The sequence below is a fragment of the Meleagris gallopavo genome, chromosome 25 (genome assembly GCF_000146605.3).
Source record: "Meleagris gallopavo isolate NT-WF06-2002-E0010 breed Aviagen turkey brand Nicholas breeding stock chromosome 25, Turkey_5.1, whole genome shotgun sequence".
Lineage (NCBI taxonomy): Eukaryota > Metazoa > Chordata > Aves > Galliformes > Phasianidae > Meleagris > Meleagris gallopavo.
In genome coordinates this window covers 3,756,947-3,775,428 of record NC_015035.2, presented here as the reverse complement: position 1 = coordinate 3,775,428, position 18,482 = coordinate 3,756,947, and the positions used below count along the sequence as shown (strand labels likewise).

Here is an 18,482-nt window from a genome sequence, read left to right as displayed (position 1 = left end):
CCCTATTGGTTGGCAGCGAAACTAGCGACGCCGATTGGCTGAAGGAGGCAGCGCGGTGTGGAGCTTCGGTCAGGCGGCGCGGATCACGTGACGGCACTGGAGCACGTGAGTGGCGGGGGCGGTGCTGCGGGGCGGGAAGCGGCGGCTGCGGGACAGCGAGGCCGTACGGGGGAACGGGCCGACGGACACGGGTGGATCTGTCCGCCCTGCCGCGGGTCACTCGTTCCTCCACTGGCAGCAGTGGGAAATGGTTTGAAGTTGAGGGATGGGAGATTGAGGTTGGATGTCAGGGGGAAGTTCTTTACAGAGAGAGTGGTGAGGTGCTGAACAGCTGCCCAGAGAGGCTGTGGATGCCCTGTCCATCCCTGGAGGTGTTCAAGGCCAGGTTGGATGGGGCCCTGGGCTGGTGTGAAATGTGGAGGCTGGTGGCCCTGCATGTGGCAGGGGGTTGGAGCTTCATCAACCTAAAATCCCTTCCAGCCCTGGCCATTCTGTGATCAATCCATCCCACACAAGACTTAAGGCTCAGGAGAACCAAGGCCTGCCTCCAGCTCTGTGCTTCCCTCAGCCCAACACCACCCCCTGCTGCTCCCCTATCAACAGGGGCTCAGAACTGCACTGCTCCCCCCTCTCTTACAGCACTGATTCATCTGCCTCATGCATTCTGCACAGTAGCCCCCTCCCAGCCTGCACATGCACTACAGTTAATGCTATGAGTTTTCATTTGCTTCCTGTAATAGAGATGAAAGTCCAGTGGGGGTTGTTTTGCTTTTGAAACTCTTACAGTGTTATTTCCTCTTTCAGCTCCCTTTTATTCTCTTTGGCTCAACCACAAACACAGAAGTAAAATGAACAACCACAAAAACAGCTGCACACTCACTAGTTTTCCTTTAAGATGAGGTACCACAAAGACACGCAGCGCTCACACAGAAGAGACAGGACTACAGTTCTCAGGAAGCCCTTTATTAAGTCAAGGTATGAAAGGAGAAATTACTGTTATTCATCACGCTTCTCTTCTTGAGGTGGTTCATATTGAGCCAGCTGTGGATTTAAAGAGAGGAATTCAGTTAGATGTCAAGTCTTAAAGAGACACAGGAGCTCTAGAGTTGTATTGGCTGCAGCACAAGCTAATGTCCCATAGGGGTAAGGGTGACCTCCCCTGGTAAAACCCTGCCACAGACCTGTGCCAGAGCTCAAGTCTAACCGAAATTCCCCTCCTGCATTCAGCCTTTGGAAAGCCTTCATAGTAATGCATTAGCTTCCCCCCAGCCCTGCTTTTCAAAGCTCTTATGGAACCCATAAGCTATACAGTATCAGATCAAAACAAATGGGAAACTTCGTCTCATCATTCAGTCCCAAGATGCCTTTTTTTTTTTACTTATTTTGCAAGAAGAAAAGTCTGTAGTTAGCAAAAACTGCATTCCAGAATACAAGTCCCTCATCAGAAGCTACATACAGGTAGGCAAGAAATGAAATCACATTCTCCAGCCACAAGGCTGAACAATATAACATCATCAGTTATTCCAGTGAAAGTTAGCTGTATTCTAAGTGTCAAAATACTCTTCTTGTCACATACGAAAGTACTTAGGAATATTAAATAGACTTTTACTTTGGTTTTCAGTTTTTTATTTTCTTCCAACACAGCTTCATATTTTTCCTTCATCTCTGCTACTTCCAAGCGAAGTGCCTCCACTTCTGGACTCTCAGGAGCTGAAGCTCCCAGGTGATGCTTCAGAAAGCTGATATTTACATGTTAAGTACTTCCTTAGATAGACAGAAAGACACTTGGTTTTAACATTTAATCATGGATTAGTGCTGCAATAAACATGACCGGAAAGCATTTAATCACTCAAATTACTGCCATGCTTCTCATCCTACAGAAAGAAGCTGGAAAAATAAGAAAGCTTTCCAAATTTATTGGTATATTCTACAGAAAGACATCAGTACATACAGGACAGCTACTCACATTTTGCTACCAACATCTTTTTTGGTAGATTATCAGTTTGTGTTCCAAACAGTGAAAGGATAACTAAACAGAGCAGGCTGCTTATAACAGCAAGAAACAATCCATAGAGGACAAAAAGGATACTCCAGTGCACTACTTGGTTTCTCTGGCTCTTCATATAAGGCTACTAACACTGCAAATATGAAATATTCAACCATTATAAGTCATCCATGCAACTCTAGTTTTCAAGACAGCAGTCAGAATGCATAGAAGTTTTGTGCCATGCTTACAACATGTTCTCCTATTTAAGAAGATTCTCGCCTATATCCTTCATGATAAGGACAGAGCTGAACAGGAGGAAATAGTGCACCCCCACACAGAGGCAGAAGGGATTTTTTTGACCTAACCACAGGGTTTGAGTACGGAGGACAAAGTAAGTGGCGTAACACACACCAGAGGCATGCACTTCTATACATTTGCTTTCATAAATGCTTCTCAAGCACTACTTGCAGACAGCTTAAGTACCTTCCTCCCACTTTCAGCCACATGAATTGCACAGGCAAGTTGGTTTTAAGCTAACCACTTAAGTTAGAAGCAAAACTTGGTTGCCACAAGGCTTGGAAGATTTGTTTCGCTGTCACACTTTACACAGCAACACCTACAGAAACCAAAGGGCCCCAACACACCAGGGAAGGCTCAGCACAGAGCCGTACAGCTGCTCCACCCCACAGGCAGTGCACTTTATCAAGCCGGAATACCAACACCCTGCTGAAAGTCTCTCGAGAACACATATAGATAACTTAAAGGACTTCAGCCATAAGAAAATAAGTGTGCTGAGCTCGCAGCGTGCTTTTATTCCCTATCCCGATAAACACAACCACTTCCACAAAAACCCACGAGCTCCCCAGCGTTAGCAGCCCCGCACCCAGCAGCGCCGTCCCATTGCTCCGCCCCAACGCCCAACTCATGCAGAACCACGGCCCGGCCCTCAGGCCGCCTTACCCTTGGTGAGCGTATCCAGCACCCCCGACTTCTCCAGGTAGCGCCGAAACTGCTCCCGCTTCGAGTCCGCGGCCTGAAGGAGGACGCCCACACGGTCAGAGCGCCGACGCACCCCTGCCTACGGAGGCGGTTCGGCGGGGCGGAGCGGCCCCTCCCCAGCACCAAGGAGGGCACCGGATGGCCCCGCCGCCCCTCGCGGGCCCGCAGCCCCTACCTTGTGGTGCGCCATCTACCCCGCAGCGCCCGCACGGCCTGCGCCCGCCTCCTTTATGGCGCCCCGGCTTCCTACCGTTACCATGGCGACGCAACCGGAAGTCCCGCCCTCTGCCTCGCTCTCGGCTCGGCCGCTGATTGGCCAGAACCTGGCGGAGCCTTCCGGTCGCTGGAGGCCTGCGCATGCGCAGTGCTTTCAAGTGTCGGTGTGGGCAGTGTGGTTCATACGACCATTAAAAAGAGCCCACCTCAGAGCCCCGCAGCTGCTATTCGGGGTCCTTTCTAACCTCGAGTAGGCGGGAACGCACTGTGTGCCACGCACGGGCCCCTTAGAGCAGTCTCTCTGCTCTTTAGGCTGTGCAGTGAACGTGTGTTTTACTACTGAGGTGTCAAATAGCAAAATGTGGCTCGCAGACACTGCAGTGAGTGCAGGGGTTAAATGGCAGAATGAGCAAAATGGCACCGGTGTGTGTGTCAGTGGTGTCAACCCCACAGTGCCCATAATTACACGGAGCTGTAAGTGAATACAGAGAGAAAAAACAACGGCTGCTGGAGAAACACTGACAGAATTATTTTAATTAGGCCAACACTTGATGTGGATGCGGTCAAATGGCTGCAAGCGAAAGCACTGTGCTGGTTTCCTGGTTCCTGTGCTGGTTTCCTGGTTCTAAGAATGTTATTTATTGTTAATTATTTTCTCTCCGGTGTCCCAGTGCCTTCTTACACCTAATTTCATTTACTGGTTTTCATAATATACATTTATAGACTGGAATTTTCTCTTCTACTTTTATCCGGCTTACATATCGCCAACTATAATTTTAATCCTGACTTCTCCTCATCTGTGGATTTGTATGTGGATTTTTATGATGTACGTTTTCCTTTGCAGCTGGAAGGTTAATGCAGAAGCTTGGCACAGAGGTTTAAGCCATCCCTCCATCGCCAGCAAAGCAAGCAGATGGTTCAGAAGTTATTTAGCTAAAAGCAAAAGGGCTGCACAACTTCTATCTTAACCTCTGCGGAAGGCTAAAGCTGAACGAAAAAGCTGCTCATAGCTGCTCTGGCTTCTATCACAAAGCCCAGCAGCTAGCCAAGCACACTGCTTGGGCAGCCATGCTATATCTGCAGGTCGGTGGGGGCCCGCCGGCTGCTCGCACTGCTCGACAGCGACGGACGCCCAGATAAGGGCAGTGGTTGGGGGCTGCCGCAGCCCCGGCTCTGCTTGGAGCCAATGCTGGCCTCCCCTGCCGAGTCGGGGGTGTCGGGGCGGCTGGGGTGCCGGGTGTCGGCTTTGGGGGGCAGTTGGCCTTGGCTCGCGCTGAGGCTGCTCCGTCTCCTGCTGCTGCTCTTGGTGAGGGAATTTGTGGAGGATCCGACGCTCTCGGCCGCTGCGGAGCTGTTCCAGGAGGAGATGATTCCGTGCTGTCTTCTGAGGCTGGCAACGGGAAAAGGCTGCAGAGGGGGCTGTGACAGCATCTCAGCAAGGCTTCTTGAAGCGGTATCTGCATTCTGAGTATCAGCAAGGAAGTGTTTCTGATCAGCTTCTTTCTGTGAATTCCTCATTTCAGTCCCAGGCCTGGCCAGCAAGCCCTCAGTGCAGTTTGTGCTAGCATTCTGAGTCTGACCAGCTAAAGCATTTGTAGCTGGCTTTTTCTTTGGCAGTTTGTTTTCCTGGTTGTGGTGGGTGTAATTGCCTCTATTTTCTGTGTGGTTATTTTGAATAGACTGGAACATGGGAGCGGAATTTAAGACCGGGTAGATGGCAGTGTCGGTTTGCTTTTCCATTAAAAAGGCATAACCACTAAGTACAGAAGGGAGAGTTTTTTGAGGAGTTGCAGATATTCCCAGAGAAGAGCGGGGTATCACAGAGTATTTCTTGGATTTGTTTGTGTAGAAATTGCCACGGTAATCCTTGTTTTCCTCCTGTCCACAAAGACCTATTTTAATTTTTCGGAATCCGAGGTGGATAATTTCTAAGACATTTAAAAGCAATGATACGGTCGCTATTGACTGCATGAATAGGATGAACACTGTCTTTTCTGTTGGCCGTGATACAAAGCAGTCGACTACGTTTGGTACATGGATCTCTTTGACATTTATAAAGGGGATCCAGGCGAAACCCATAAAGCAGATACTGCCCAATCATGAAACCAACTTCCACTGCAGACCTAGTGAAAATGTGTATCACGTAAGTGCAGAGCAAGGAACCTCGCAGGGGTGCTTTGTTCAGCTTTCTTTGGTCCAGCTGCCTGAGCTCCCTCTCCAGCCTTTTCCGATATTCTGTCATTTCTAATTCAGTGCTTTCAAGTTCCACTCTCACCTGAGCTTTCTTCTTCTGCCTCTCTTTCTCTAAGGCTCTTAGTCTGTATAAGGCATGACCCATATACACCAAAGAAGGAGAAGACACAAAGATAACTTGCAAGACCCAGTATCTTATGAGAGAGATGGGAAAGGCCTCATCATAGCACACGTTCCTACAGCCAGGTTGCTCGGTATTGCAAATAAATTCTGACTGTTCATCATTCCACACGTCCTCGGTGGCCACTCCAAGGACAAGCATTCGGAACACGAAGAGGATGGTTAGCCAAATCTTGCCAATAATAGTGGAGTGAATGTGGACCTCCTCCAGAATGCCTCCAAGGAAATTCCAGTCTCCCATGGTTATTGTGCCATTTTAACACTAGAGTATGAGAGAGCAAGCATCAGATATTGTAAAAGCTGCAGCCCATCTTAAATTCATTACAAAAAAGCATCACCATCGCATGGTGTCAATTGCAACATGACGCTACTCGTTGGCATTGTAGGCATTATTATTTCTCAGCTAAAAGACAAAGAAGTGCATCCACCTGTGTCCAATTTATCATTAAAAGACACCCAGACAAGGATGTAACTATGAGGTACGCAGCATCCCCTGTGCATCTGAGTCAGTGGAAAATACAGTGCCTGCCTCACAACAGGACTGGGCATCCAGGGATCTGCTTCCCCATCATCCAATAGATCCCACTGTGAGAGTGGGATGTTTATCTGTAGGATACCTGAGAAGGTGATGAGTTTTTATTTATTATTTGCAGACAAACAGAGAAATACTTCCTGGCTCTCATTCTCAGTGTTGTGAGCAATGTGTTGCAGCTGAAGTGATGGTTCTGTCCTGTTAACTTTTTGCCATGAAATCTGGTTACGCTTAGGATCTCATGAGGAAATAAAACACAACAAAAAGGCAGTGACCAATTATTTTTAAGTATTTTTAAGCATATAATTGAGAGCAAATAACTGCTTTCTCTTTGTGGATGACAGTGCTAAGCAAACAAATAAACCCCCATCGCCAGTCCAATTCCCTCTGCTTGATGACACCTTGTTTGAACAGTGTCCAAGCACCAAGTGCTGCTACCTTTGCCCACGAGCCTATGAAAAAAAGAATGACTTATGCAAAAAATTATCTGCTGGTTTCATAAACAGTTCTGTTTGTAGATATAACATTACTTTGTTTGGAATTCAGTCACATTAAAATCAGCATAATCTGATTTTTTAGTACATAGGTCATTTAACACAGAGCTTTCGGTTCAGATGTAATTAATTTTGGCACTGTAAAACAAGAATATTAAGGAAGTAAATGGATGTTAAATTCTCGTGGCTACAATATTGCTGACTACAGAGGAAATGTTACATTGAGACAGCTATTAAACACAAAAGTACACTTTCAAACTGGCAGACAAATAGTCGTTAGACATCATAAAAGAGAAACAAGTGAAAATAAACAGCACATTAGAAATAAAACATACCTTTCTTTACAGAAAATGTGTAAAATCAAGCTCTGTGGTATCCAGTGACAACCCCTGACATCTTCCATCCGTGTGCGTGGATTTCACATTACGAACAGTTTGTGTCAGCACCCCAGCAATTGGTGGAATGCAGGCTCTGCACACTTGAATTTATATTTGCTGGGGATGGAGGGAGGAGAAAATCAATTTGTTGGTCTGTCTGCTACAGCTCCGAGCACAATTCAACTGTGACCAAAATAATATTTATGGGAAGGGAGGGGGAATCACTTTTAAAGAAAAGCTAGAAATGAAAAATCCACAGCTTGAGCTTCCTACCAACCATATTCCCTTTCACCCTCCAAAGGAAAGAGGTACATCGCTGTGTCGGAGCTTCCCAGCATAGGCAGAGATGAGGCAGGGATGGCTGGGTCCATAGCAGCCCAACACGAGGCCGAGACGTGGCACTAAGCACTCCTTTAGGTTTCTCTGATCAGTGCCCTGCTAAAGTGCATCGCCAATACAAGTGTCCTGCATAGGATGAATGCACTTCCTTTACAACAGCTCCGAAGAGCCCATCGATGCCTTTTAATTTCGGTCTGAGGATCAGTCAATAGGTCACGTCCGATTTCACAGCTCGGTGGCAGTGAGGGAAGCACTCGATTGCTCCGGCTGTGCCACCAGTGCTCTCTGATAAGCACTTGCAGCAGCTCTGAGGCATCATCCTGCTGCTGCTACAGAGGGATCTTCATCCATCCACACGGTCCACAGATGCATCCCAACCTTTGTAAAGATGCTGAAGCTCTGTTTGATAATCTCAGGTGTTAGAGGAAGCGTTGGAAGTATCCAGTGACAACTTCATGCTAGTGATGTGCTGCTCTGTGCTTTACTGCAGGTACTTTGCAGCTATAACTGTATACACGGACTGGCACACTCAGCATTTAGCAGTGCCAGGACAGAGCACTGCTTTCTTTCAGGTCAAGATCATAGAGTCATAGAATGGCCTGAGTTGCAAAGGACCACAATGATCATCCAGTTCCAATGCTCTGCTGTGTGCAGGTCACCAACCAGCAGCCCAGGCTGCCCAGAGCCACATCCAGCCTGGCCTTGAATGCCTCCAGGGATGGGGCATCCACAACTTCCTTGGGTAACTGTTCCACTCACTTTTACTGTAATTGGTTTTGCTGTAAAATAACTCTGTGTTTCAGCTAACCACTAAATTGCGTTTTCTTAGCTCAGGGTCAAACTCCCTAAAATCCCTTTGATCAGGGAAACATTCTCCCAAGACCTTTTCGTTCCTACTCGTCAGTAATGTGCAATTCATATGAAGAATTGATTTTTATTTCCTACTCAATCTGTCTGACCCACAACGACCAACTGGATAACCAGAGCACAGACATCAGCAATGTCCCATGGGCTGTCAGCATAGCGCAGACTCACTCTGATGGTTCTGTTTCCATGGTTACATCAGGGTCACAAAGGATGAACTGCAATACCAACAGATTTGGACAATCATACTATTTAACGTTGTCCATGACTGCAAAATGCAGCAGTACTGTGTTAAGAGGCAGATTGCAGAGTGCTGTATAGAGACACGCTGCTGACATTCCACCATTCTCAGTTGCTGGCGTATGGGATCAATTGTTATTGATATCTATGCAAACCAGTAGTTGCAGACTGCCGGGTCTGCTTTCCCAAACACTATTTCTGAGGATGCCCTGGCATTACTCTGAGGGTTAAGGTGGTTTTTGGTCACTGGTTATTTTCAAGCTTAGGCAGTGTGCAGCATTTCTACTGGGGATGTTCTTTATTCCTGCACAAGCTCCTCACTCCCTTGCAGAGCTCCTTGCAAGGCAGCAGGACGCCCAATGTTCCACACTAAGCTGAGAGACAGCTCAGTAACATTCAGGACTTCCCAGCTTAGGAATTTTGTAGATTAAAGGTGGCAACATTTAAATGTCATTCCTACGGCCAAGAAATACCAACCTGACATGCCTCAGCACCTTCAAACAAAAAGCAGTTGGCACAGCACCAGTTGGCATTGAGCGGCAGCTGTGCTGGAGCCGGAGGGCAGCAGTTGTGGCTCTGCAGCTGCCCTGCACTGCTCAGATCTGGGTTCTGTGCTTTGCCCTGTCGAGGCAGTGCACTGCTGTTGTGCAGGGGTGCAGAGCTCCTCCAGATCCCCCAGGTCTCAGTCCCCACCAGATCACCCTTCAGACCCCAGGAAAGCAACAGAGCGAATCCTCCTGGAAACTACTACCACACAAACAAAACAGGGGTTTGGGAAAAGCAGCACAGATTTACCAAAGGCAGCTCATATCTGAGCAACTGGACAGTGTCCTGCAAGATAACATCTTTAGCCAAGGTGAGGGAGCAGTGCTCATCGTTCACCTGCATTGCAACACACTGCTCCCCACAGCCTTCCTGGAGACACACAGACATGCAAGCAGGGCAGGGCAGGGAAAGGCCATGCAGACGTCCCATCTGCAGCTGCTCCAGGTGAGAGGTATGCAGCCCCACTGCTGCTGCTGAGATGGGGTGGAGGGGACAGCCGTGGGGACCCCTGGGACAAAACACACAGGGCTCAGCAGAGACCAGGCTGCACCACACTGCCACGTGGTTCTATCTGTTTATTCAGATATCGGAATTAAATCAGTGCACTATTTCATGAATAAGATGGGATTAATTCTGAATTAAAAAGCACGAAGAGCAGCTCTTATTTTCCCTCCCTGGAGAGAGCAGTGCCAAGTGACAGTTTGCAAAGCGCTTCCTTCCTCTCCTCGGAGCATGCAGCTTTGGCCATGGCATCCCCTGCTCTGCCCTGGATCTCAGTCTTCTTTGAAGCTTAGTTTGTCCTTCACCTTCCGTGCCATGTATGCAGCTGTGAGCACGGAGCAGGTCACAGTGAAGACACACAGGGCAGAGAAGTGGTGTGCCAAGTCACCCTGCAATGAGGAATAGATGTGCCGCCTGGACTCATAGTCCAGCACCACGGCCTCGATCTGTGCCAGCGTGCAAAGCACCAGAAAGACATGAAAAATCTGATGGCTCTGCCCGAAGAAATAGCATTTCCCAGGGAGCAATTTCTCTGGGTAAGGATGGGAGAAAAAAAAGGCACCGATGAGGAAGAACAGCACCTGGCACTTGTGGTACAGCAGGGCCGGGTCCGTGTGCCCCGCAGGTGATGCGGTGCAGATGCGGTGCACAACAGGGCTGATGTCCAGCAGGTAGGCCAGGCCCGAGGGCACCTCCTGGCACAGCCGGCTCAGCAGCCATGCTGACTGGTGGAAGTGGAACTTGGCGTAGCACGAACCTGCACATGACAGCCAGGCCAGCAGTGCAGCCGTGGGCATGAAGAAGCCCTGGATCTTCTCGTGCCAGCTGGGCTCGATGGCATAGTAGTAGTGCACCAGCGCACTGCCATACTGGTAGATGGCCACCCCTACGTAGTCCATGAAGAAGAAGCTGTAGTGCCAGAACTCAGACTTGGCCTGCAGGAGGTGAGCGAGCGTGCTGAACGTCAGGTAGGTGATGGATGCCGTGATGATGATGAGGAGCGGCTGGGCGTGCGGGTCCTGCCCAAAATCCACCCTCTGGGAGAGCTGCTGGAAGCGCAGCAGCAGGATCAGCGTGGCCACCAGGTGAGTCCACACGTTGATGGCTTCGTTGTGTTGTTGGAAGAGCGTGGAGAAGTAATAGCTCCAGGTTTGGTGCACCGGGCGGTAGCCGGTGTGGATGTAAGGCTTCCAGAAAACCCTCGGCACCTCGGAGCTGCTGACAGTGGTGGGCACTGGGGGGGCCAGCAGCTGGGGGACCTGGCGCACGTTGATGAAGAGGCGGCTGAGCTTCTCTGCCACCACCGCCGCCATGGCACAGCCACACTGCAGCTCTCGTTGCTCGAAAGCACCTTGGGACAAAAAGACAGTTCTGCTGTGAGGTTTAATAATAACTTTACCAAAGAGGCTGCCTGAATGCATTTCTTTAGTTTTTTTCCTCTCATATGTAAGATCCTCCGTGACTAAAGAGCGACCTTGTTACAGCTGACATAACAGATTCACTAAAATCAGCAATATGAAGGAGTGGGAAGGGATGCTTCAGCAGTGCCACCATTGTGCCCCATTCCATACAGGTGACACCATCTGGAAGAGCAGAGAGGTAATTAACCCCATACTAGTGCTCTGTAACGCTCTAATTAACTCTCCAGGGCACAGTGGCTCCTAGTGAAGTTCAGCTCACCCCCTCCCTGCACTTTAGAGTGTTCTAACAACTTCCCCCTCCAGCAACAGCCTCAACTTTCCCTTGCTGGTTGCCTGCAGCATCTGTTCCCAAGCTGCAAGGAGCAGCATCCTGCAAGCAGGCTGACAGCTGCCCTGCAACACCGCTGAGACCACAAATAACTGCAACATCAGAAACAGGGCATGTGAGTGAGATGGTCTGAGTTCTCAGCATCGTTTTCCAGCTCCACATTTTCCATGTGGCTTCACACAAAGACAGTGCAGCCTGAGTAAGTTTGTCCGGTTGCATCACTGATGTCCAGCAGCGTAATCTCAGTGAGCAAGCTTTCCATATTTACATTTATGCAGCTGCTGTCCCTACCGAGATAAAGGCAGCCACCCCAGCTTGTTTTGCCTTTTACAGCAGCCTTAAGAACTGAACAGAATTTGCTCGAGGTGATCCCTCACCCCACTCTTTACCTGCTCTTGCTCAGACAAGTTGGGAAGAAACCAGCCCAGCTCTGGTGCTGCTTTAAGCCTCAGCTCCTGCCAAGTTCAGTCACTTCAAGTAGGGCTCAGCCAGGAAAAGCTCTTCAAAGTTTGGAAACAGGAGGGGGAGGGAATGGGACTGGATTTAAAAACAAGAAACAACAGAAACAACAAACCCACCTCTAGAATTTCCTCATCAGAATGGAGCAGCCAGGTCCAGAACTCACGCCTGCCTGAAGCTGAGGAGCGGAAATGCAGATAAAATCAGCTGTTTACTGCTTGGCTTCCCTCTTAAATGCTCTTTCCCCACCTTGCCCGGTGACCGAGGCACTGCACCAACAGCAGCCACTGGCACAGGGTGACCCTTGTCCTTGCTCGACCTCCTGTGACACGGGCAGGGCGCCCAGGGAAAGCCAACTTAGTGAACCTTCCACACTCGCAGACCTGCTGATCTCAAATAGTTGCAGCGCTGCAGCAGCTTCTGCTGCTGACAAAAACAGAACTGCTGGGGTGAGGCTGATTTGACCAAATTTTTCCAAAATAAAGCCCTGGTGTGGCACGGAGAGCTCACCCTGCTCCTGCACATGGGGAGGTGGCTCCGCTCCGCCTTCAGCCCCTGACGGTTCTGCTGCAAAAAGTCCCTCGGAGGAACGCTGGGATGAGGCCAAGGGAAACGCGTGCCCAGAGCAGCCCAGCACGGGGCAGGAAAGGCACCGCAGCATGGCACAGGCTTCTCCGAAACTTGTCGGAGCAGGACTTAATCTGCAAAGCTCTTCCCAGCTGCAAAACCTGAAGCAACGTTCGGTATGAGCAGATCAAGTACTGCGGTGTACCAGCAATCATTAACCCGGCTTGAGCTCGGAATAACAGCCTCCACACGACCGTGAGATGTCAGCAACGCCGCCCTTAACGCCTGTTATTTCCTGCGGAGCTTTCTTTGCCCCAGCAGCACCCGCCCACCCTCTGGATGAGATGCAGCCTCAGCCCTCCTCCGCCGCACGGACGGCGTTCAGCATCCCGCAGCACAACGCTCCGCTGCCGGTCCCGCCCAGCTCAGCTCCTCACGATCCCCCTCGGAGCTCCATCCCAACCCCGGACCGTCCCTTCCCCATCCCAGACCCCCACCTTCACCTACGGAGCTCTCCTAGGAGCACCGACACCGACGGAGCCTCCGCAGCGGCCGCCCCAGCGCCGGATCCGCTCCGCCCCGTCGGGAAACGCCGCCGCCCCGCGTGGTGCGGAGGGGGCAGCGGGAGAGCAGCCCTCGGCCTCCGCCTATCGGAAAGCCTCGTTTGTATCATTCCCTCATTTATTCCTCTCCCTTACTCCTATCACCCTTGCAGCCCAAATAAGGCTTTCTGTAACTCGCTATTGAATCAAAGGTTATCTTGTCAGGCAGCTATGAGCTCGTGTGGTCATTTTTAAGCAGCTTTTTCACTTTTCTGCCTGAGCAAAATGGCTGTTTTCCTCCTCCTCCCTCAGTACTCACCTCCCAGAGCTTCACTCCCACCTCACAACTCCTCTCTAAGGAGTTCAGCTCCGTTTATGCTCACAGCAGAAGCCATGGAAAGAACTAAGATGAAGGAACAGAAGGGCCCAAGTTTGCATCTGACAGCTTTTGGCAAGTCAGAAACTCGTGTTTTAAAAGCCTTTGTGTTCTTAGTGCCAGTTGGGTTCTGGCAGTGCTCTCATCCTTCTCTCCTCCCCCAAAAAGAAGGGGGGGCTTCCAGCATTAGGGGTACTTGGGTTTTGCTCAGGCAGCAGATGAACACATTAAAGTGAAGAGCTGATTTTTTTTTTTTCCCCATTGCTACATAAGTATGATCTTAAATAAAGGAAGTGATTCAGTGATGACTTAAGCCTCTACAAGGCAGTAGAGAAACACTCATAGCTTCAAGCCCGTCCACAATGAGCACCTTGCACACTCCTCTTCACCTCTGCAGGTGGATTCTCACATTAATTTCCATGCTCTCTGCTTACATGGCAGTAACACATGCCTCTAAGCCCATAAATCCTGTACTGAACCCCACTGCAGCTGGCTGGGTGCTTACAGGCAGACCCAGCTCATTTTAAATTGTCATCTATGTGACACCAGCACTGAAAAATCCTTCACACAGGATCTCAGCCATCCCAAATATCACCATTGGCTTTACGTCACTGCATTGGCCAACTTTTCCTTTTGTTTCAACAGAAGCCTCATCCCACATCCTCCTCCCTTTTCCATTTTTGCTATTTAAGTACAAGTTAAGTACAATCAAAAGCACTAAGCATGAAATGTGAAAGCTCCCTAAACGTTTCCTCATTAGCAAGCCCCAGAGATAAGTGATCCAGAACTCAGTAATACCCACTGAATAAAAGATATCCTCAGCTTGTTTTCCATCCCAAACTGTCACCAGGTTGGTGCCAGATGATCCAGGCATGAATTAAACCCAAGCAAACGCAGCAGCAAACCCCAAAATCAAGGGCACAGCTGGGGAAAGGCAGGATGGGACAGGTCTCAGAGCAGAGCCTCTCTGTGCCTGACAAGAGAAGCTGCAGAACGCTGAGCTTCCCTGCTCTGAGGGAAGGAACCACGAAAGCCAACTACTTCAGATCAGGGCACTGTTCATGATGAAAAGGGGGGTGGCTATTAACTCACCCTAACTGCAGTCTTGTCTTTACTGCAGAGCAGCATGAGTTCTTGTGGGTGTGAGACAGTAATCTCAGAGGAAAAGTATTTTGTTTTTTAAAAAAAGCACCTGTACAATGTAGACACACTCCTCCTGAAAAGCATCTTTACTCACAGCACAAGTACAGTTGCATCTGCTTCACTGCCCAGAAAAACAAACATGACATGCGTTCCCATGGGCAGGAGCTATCTTCAGACTCACCCTGCAGCAGTTTACTCCAACACATCTGCAGCAGACATCAAATCAAAAACAATCTCTAACAGCATTCTGCTGGGGGAGGCACATGATGCCAAGACAGAACGGGTTTGGCTTTCACCAAAGCTCTGTGATGCTGCAGGAAATGGTACACAAGTCCCAGTTCAATAGCACAAGTTATCACCCAGAAACCCTTACCAAAAAAACAGAAGGGTCAGATCAGAGTCATGTGGCAACAAAGATGTGTTTGTTGAAGCATCAGCATCTGAAGGGAGGTGGTTCTAAACCATTTCAACAAAAACACACAACAGCTGACAACTGCTGAGGTGTCCAAACAAAGCTCTTATTGTAAAACTAAGACAATGAAAGCGCTCTAGGGAAGAGCCAGTTATGCAGCATGCCCATGGATGTAAGGAAAAGTGCTGTTACAGAGCTTTCTATGCAGTGCTGGGTAAGGATGCCTGCTGGAGGCCTCAGCCAACCGTTTATGTCATTTTCAGAAATCATTCTCATGATAACAGCACTGTGCAGCTTTATTTAGTCACTCAGTTACAGCAGTATTTTAAAAGACTGGGACAGTCAGATTTTTGAAGTGTAACAGATATTCAGCATGGAACAGTATACTACATATTCCTTTCACAAATGTCTTACAGAGCTGATACAGTACTAGCCATCAATCCAGCAGCAAGCGCTCTGGAGTAGAAAAGGATGCAACAAGATAGCTACACTGGAAAGACAACTTTAGAAAAAGTGAAACATGTAAGGTCTCCCCTCTAGTCCCCAAAGAAAGCATACAGTTTGGATCTAACTTTACAGTTCTACATCAGTTTCTAGAAACTTAAAAGAACAAAACCAAAAAGCAAAACCACTGGCCAGTACAGTCTTTGGATATTTAGAGGAGGGGGAGAATGTCAGTTTCCAGAATGAAGTCAGTTGGTTTCGGCCTCACCAGGGTCTTTGCCTTCTTTGTTCTTTCGAACCTCTTCAATATGCTTATCCTGAAAGACAGGAGCAGGGACATATCAGCCCCCCAGGCCCGGAGGCAGGGCACACAGCAGAGCCCCAGCTTGCTTCCCACCCCTCAGCTCACAGCGGGTTCCTAATGGGGGTTACAAAAGGCGGCTACAGAATGAAGCTTCCTGAGAGCAAGCAGCCCAGAGTCACCCCATCTCCCCAAAAGGAGCATTCCTACAAACTCTTCTGTGGATTTAATAATCTTATTTCAAAATTAGAACTCCACAGGACACTGAAGGATATGTCTGCTCCCTCACTTGGCCATTTACTTGGCTCTACCTATCTTTATTGATACATTCCCTCCCAGACAGAACCAGGACTCCACACATACCTTCTCCCTCAAGCGTTCCAGTTTGGCAGCCATTTGTGCCTCACGGTTCTCTTTGTTAGCTTCCATTTTGTGGGTCAGCTTCTCCTCTGCCATTTTGCTGAAGTTGTTGTTCTCTTCAATTGCTTTCTGAAGCACTTCTTTTTCATGCTCTCGTTTCTCAGCTAGCTGCTTCAAGACTTCTGCTTCATGAGACTACAAACAGACCACGCACGTTTTGGACACAGAAACGGATGAATGAGGACAACTACAATCCTGTTGCTTGCAATTCCTAAGAAGAGATTTCTCTGCTATTTTCCCCAGAACAAAATAACTTCCTGATGCAATACAAAGCTCCCTAGTACTTTCTCCACCCCCATAGCCTACATTTCACCATTACAAACCACACAGGAAAGCAAATTTCTATAACTGAAGTCTTGACAAGCAGGATACTTCTCAGAACAAACAGTATGGGTAGGTTTTCATTTCAGTAGACACAGCTGTTTTTCTCAGTAGTGTTTGGTATGATGTTATGCTTTGATTTTAGGCAAAAAGCAGTGTCAATAACATACCAGTGCTTCTAGGTGTTGCTAAGCAGGGCTACAGAGAACCAAGGACGTTTCAGTTTTCTTAGCTTCTCCTACTGCCTTGCCAGCAAGGGGGCTGGGGGAGGCACAAGGAGCTGGGAGGGGACAGAACCAGGACAGTCAACCTGAACTGGCCAAAGAATGGCTACTCCATACCACGTGACATCAGGCAGAAAGTAAATTTAAAGAAGGGGAAGTTCATCAGTCAGTGGGTGGTGAGCAACTGCTCGTATGCGACTTGTCATATTTATACATACACATATATATAATGATCATAACCATAAGCCTTTTTCCCCCCTCTTCCTTTCCTCATATCTTGAATTTTTTTTTTAGTCTCAACTCAAGCTCTATTTTTTTTTTTTTAATTTATTATTTTTTGTCCAATTCTCAATCCTATCCCACTGGGAAGGGGGAGGGAGGGAATGAGCAAATGACTGCATGGTGCTTAGCTGCCTGCCAGGCTAAACCACAGCAGGATATTTGATGCTAAGACCTATAGAACTCTCCTACAACACTCCTGCTTCTCAAAATGGTGGGTTACTGTGATTCTGTTGCACAGGAGACTGCACTCCACTTAGTAAGCCTCTGCACTGCTAAGGGCTCCAAACCACATCTGAACAGCAGGAACTTACCTCAAGATCCTTTACTCACAAGGATTCTAGTTGCAGATTCATCACTAGATATTGTAGAAGAAAGTGAATCCTTCAGTTAAGTCTGTACTATTACGAACTGCTTCTTTCTTGAAACAGCTTCCCTTCCCAGCTAAGTATCTCCCTGCTTTTCAAGTGATCATTCAAAACCATTTTGGGAATAAAGCTTTGTAAGAACAAACCTGAATTCCTAACAAAGCCAAATTAACATTCACAATGTAATACCAGAAATAAGCTGCTCACCACTCATCTTAAGAAAGAAATTATATTTAAGAAAATCCTAATGCCTGCAGGTCTCACTTCTATCTGTCGTTTCAAACATACCTTGCGTCTCTCTTCTGCTGCTTCCAGTTTCTTCTGAATTTCTTCCAATGACAGATCCTTCTTTTTTGGAGGAGAAAGAGGAAATTCTGGGGCTGCCTCTTTTGAGCGGGGACCAAGAATCAGCTCAAATGCCTGCCCAGAGGCACGCTTTTCCAGTTCTTTCACTTGGATATCTAAGAACACACAACAACAACCACCCTCAGTGGTGTTTTAAGCCAGGAAACTGACTTGGCTAAGATGAGCAAGCCTTCAGTAATTCAATGCCACCAAGCTGGCTTAAGGAGACAGCTGCATCTGAGCCAATAGCTGTGTTTTAAGCAACAGCACCACTATTTTAAAAAAGGAAAAAAAAAAAAGGCAGTGGAGAGTTTTGTCTGCTGTTCTTCCTGGATACTGCATCCTAAGGCTGCAATAGCCTCAGGTGCTTTAAGTATCCAGAGTCACAAAAAACTAGCATGGCAAGACTATAAATAGGAAAGAAAAAAAAAAAAGATCCCTTCCTTTCAGTGAAAGTCTAAGGCAATGTTTTTATTCGTTAAAAGCCAGGAGAGCCAAGAACTGACAACAGCTCCCACGGAAACACGTGAGGCAGCGTTCTGCTCTTTGAAGACCTCTGAGCAGACACCTCAACCCCGTGCAGTTTCCTTTTTGATCACCAAGCTGCCTGCATGACAGCTCTGTTGGCTGAGCAGATGGCACACAGACGAACCGCATCCTATCTGCTAACAGCGTGTGATGGCTCAGGGAGCTGCTTTAACAGCTTCTCTACAGCAAGCCTAGCGATGGGAGAGAAGCACGGCAAAAAGAGTTAATTATACATTTGGTGCAGCTCAATTATTATAGAGGGAAGCAAACAGACAAGAACAATGCAAAAGAGCATCGAGCATATCGTGCTCCGTACCAGAAGTAGCCATGACCGAGGCAATCCGCCTGCAGGAGCCAACAGGAGACCTTCAAGCAGATAAAGTCCTGGAAAACAAAGAAACACGCGTCTGAATCACTCGCGGTTTCTGGCCGCGTTTGGGATCTGACTGCATTTACCGAGCAGCAGACAGACGGCCGGGTCGCAACACGGCGTTATTTTCCCTTGTTTGAATCCACATCCATTAAAACACGCAAAG

General features: G+C 48.3%; 4 protein-coding genes across 8 annotated transcripts; all 4 read right to left on the bottom strand.

Moving 5' to 3' along the window:
* Window positions 1–942: 942 nt before the first annotated feature.
* MYCBP (MYC binding protein) lies at window positions 943–3,271 on the bottom strand. Its single transcript, XM_010723376.2, has 5 exons — window positions 3,162–3,271; window positions 2,948–3,020; window positions 2,090–2,138; window positions 1,610–1,739; window positions 943–1,041 (listed from the first exon to the last, which is right to left on the bottom strand). The coding sequence occupies exons 1-5, from the start codon at window positions 3,174–3,176 to the stop codon at window positions 997–999; spliced, it is 312 nt and encodes a 103-aa protein (XP_010721678.1). The 5' UTR covers window positions 3,177–3,271; the 3' UTR covers window positions 943–996.
* An 89-nt stretch (window positions 3,272–3,360) lies between these two features.
* Window positions 3,361–7,970, bottom strand: GJA9 (gap junction protein alpha 9). The gene is given in 2 exon segments (XM_031556813.1): window positions 3,361–5,239; window positions 5,241–7,970. Coding segments are annotated over 2 exon segments (1,542 nt in total). The 5' UTR covers window positions 5,817–7,970; the 3' UTR covers window positions 3,361–4,273.
* Window positions 7,971–9,504: 1,534 nt separating this feature from the next.
* PAQR7 (progestin and adipoQ receptor family member 7) lies at window positions 9,505–14,838 on the bottom strand. 5 transcript variants are annotated; one of them, XM_010723371.3, is made up of 4 exons: window positions 12,747–14,838; window positions 12,187–12,404; window positions 11,796–11,854; window positions 9,505–10,819 (listed from the first exon to the last, which is right to left on the bottom strand). In XM_010723371.3, the coding sequence occupies exon 4, from the start codon at window positions 10,779–10,781 to the stop codon at window positions 9,741–9,743; it is 1,041 nt and encodes a 346-aa protein (XP_010721673.1). In that variant the 5' UTR covers window positions 10,782–10,819; window positions 11,796–11,854; window positions 12,187–12,404; window positions 12,747–14,838; the 3' UTR covers window positions 9,505–9,740. The 5 variants fall into 5 exon arrangements, with proteins under 5 accessions (XP_010721673.1, XP_010721676.1, XP_003212592.2 ...); XM_010723374.3 differs by lacking the exon at window positions 12,187–12,404 and having other exon boundaries at window positions 12,741–14,838; XM_003212544.4 differs by lacking the exon at window positions 12,187–12,404.
* A 156-nt stretch (window positions 14,839–14,994) lies between these two features.
* On the bottom strand, window positions 14,995–18,395 carry STMN1 (stathmin 1). Its single transcript, XM_010723369.2, has 4 exons — window positions 18,263–18,395; window positions 17,362–17,534; window positions 15,825–16,016; window positions 14,995–15,477 (listed from the first exon to the last, which is right to left on the bottom strand). Exons 1-4 carry the CDS (start codon window positions 18,273–18,275, stop codon window positions 15,409–15,411), a joined length of 447 nt encoding a protein of 148 aa, XP_010721671.1. The 5' UTR covers window positions 18,276–18,395; the 3' UTR covers window positions 14,995–15,408.
* Window positions 18,396–18,482: the final 87 nt, after the last annotated feature.

Coding starts and splice junctions, on each gene's coding strand:
- MYCBP (XM_010723376.2), bottom strand. Junction 1,740..2,089: donor AAACCAAGTAGTGCACTGGA/GTATCCTTTTTG, acceptor TGTAAATATCAG/CTTTCTGAAGCATCACCTGG. Junction 1,042..1,609: donor ATAAAAAACTGAAAACCAAA/GTAAAAGTCTAT, acceptor TTAAATCCACAG/CTGGCTCAATATGAACCACC.
- PAQR7 (XM_010723374.3), bottom strand. CDS start 10,781: ATGGCGGCGGTGGTGGCAGAGAAGCTCAGCCGCCTCTTCATCAACGTG.
- STMN1 (XM_010723369.2), bottom strand. Junction 16,017..17,361: donor CAGCAGAAGAGAGACGCAAG/GTATGTTTGAAA, acceptor GTCTGTTTGTAG/TCTCATGAAGCAGAAGTCTT. Junction 15,478..15,824: donor TGGAACGCTTGAGGGAGAAG/GTATGTGTGGAG, acceptor CCTGTCTTTCAG/GATAAGCATATTGAAGAGGT.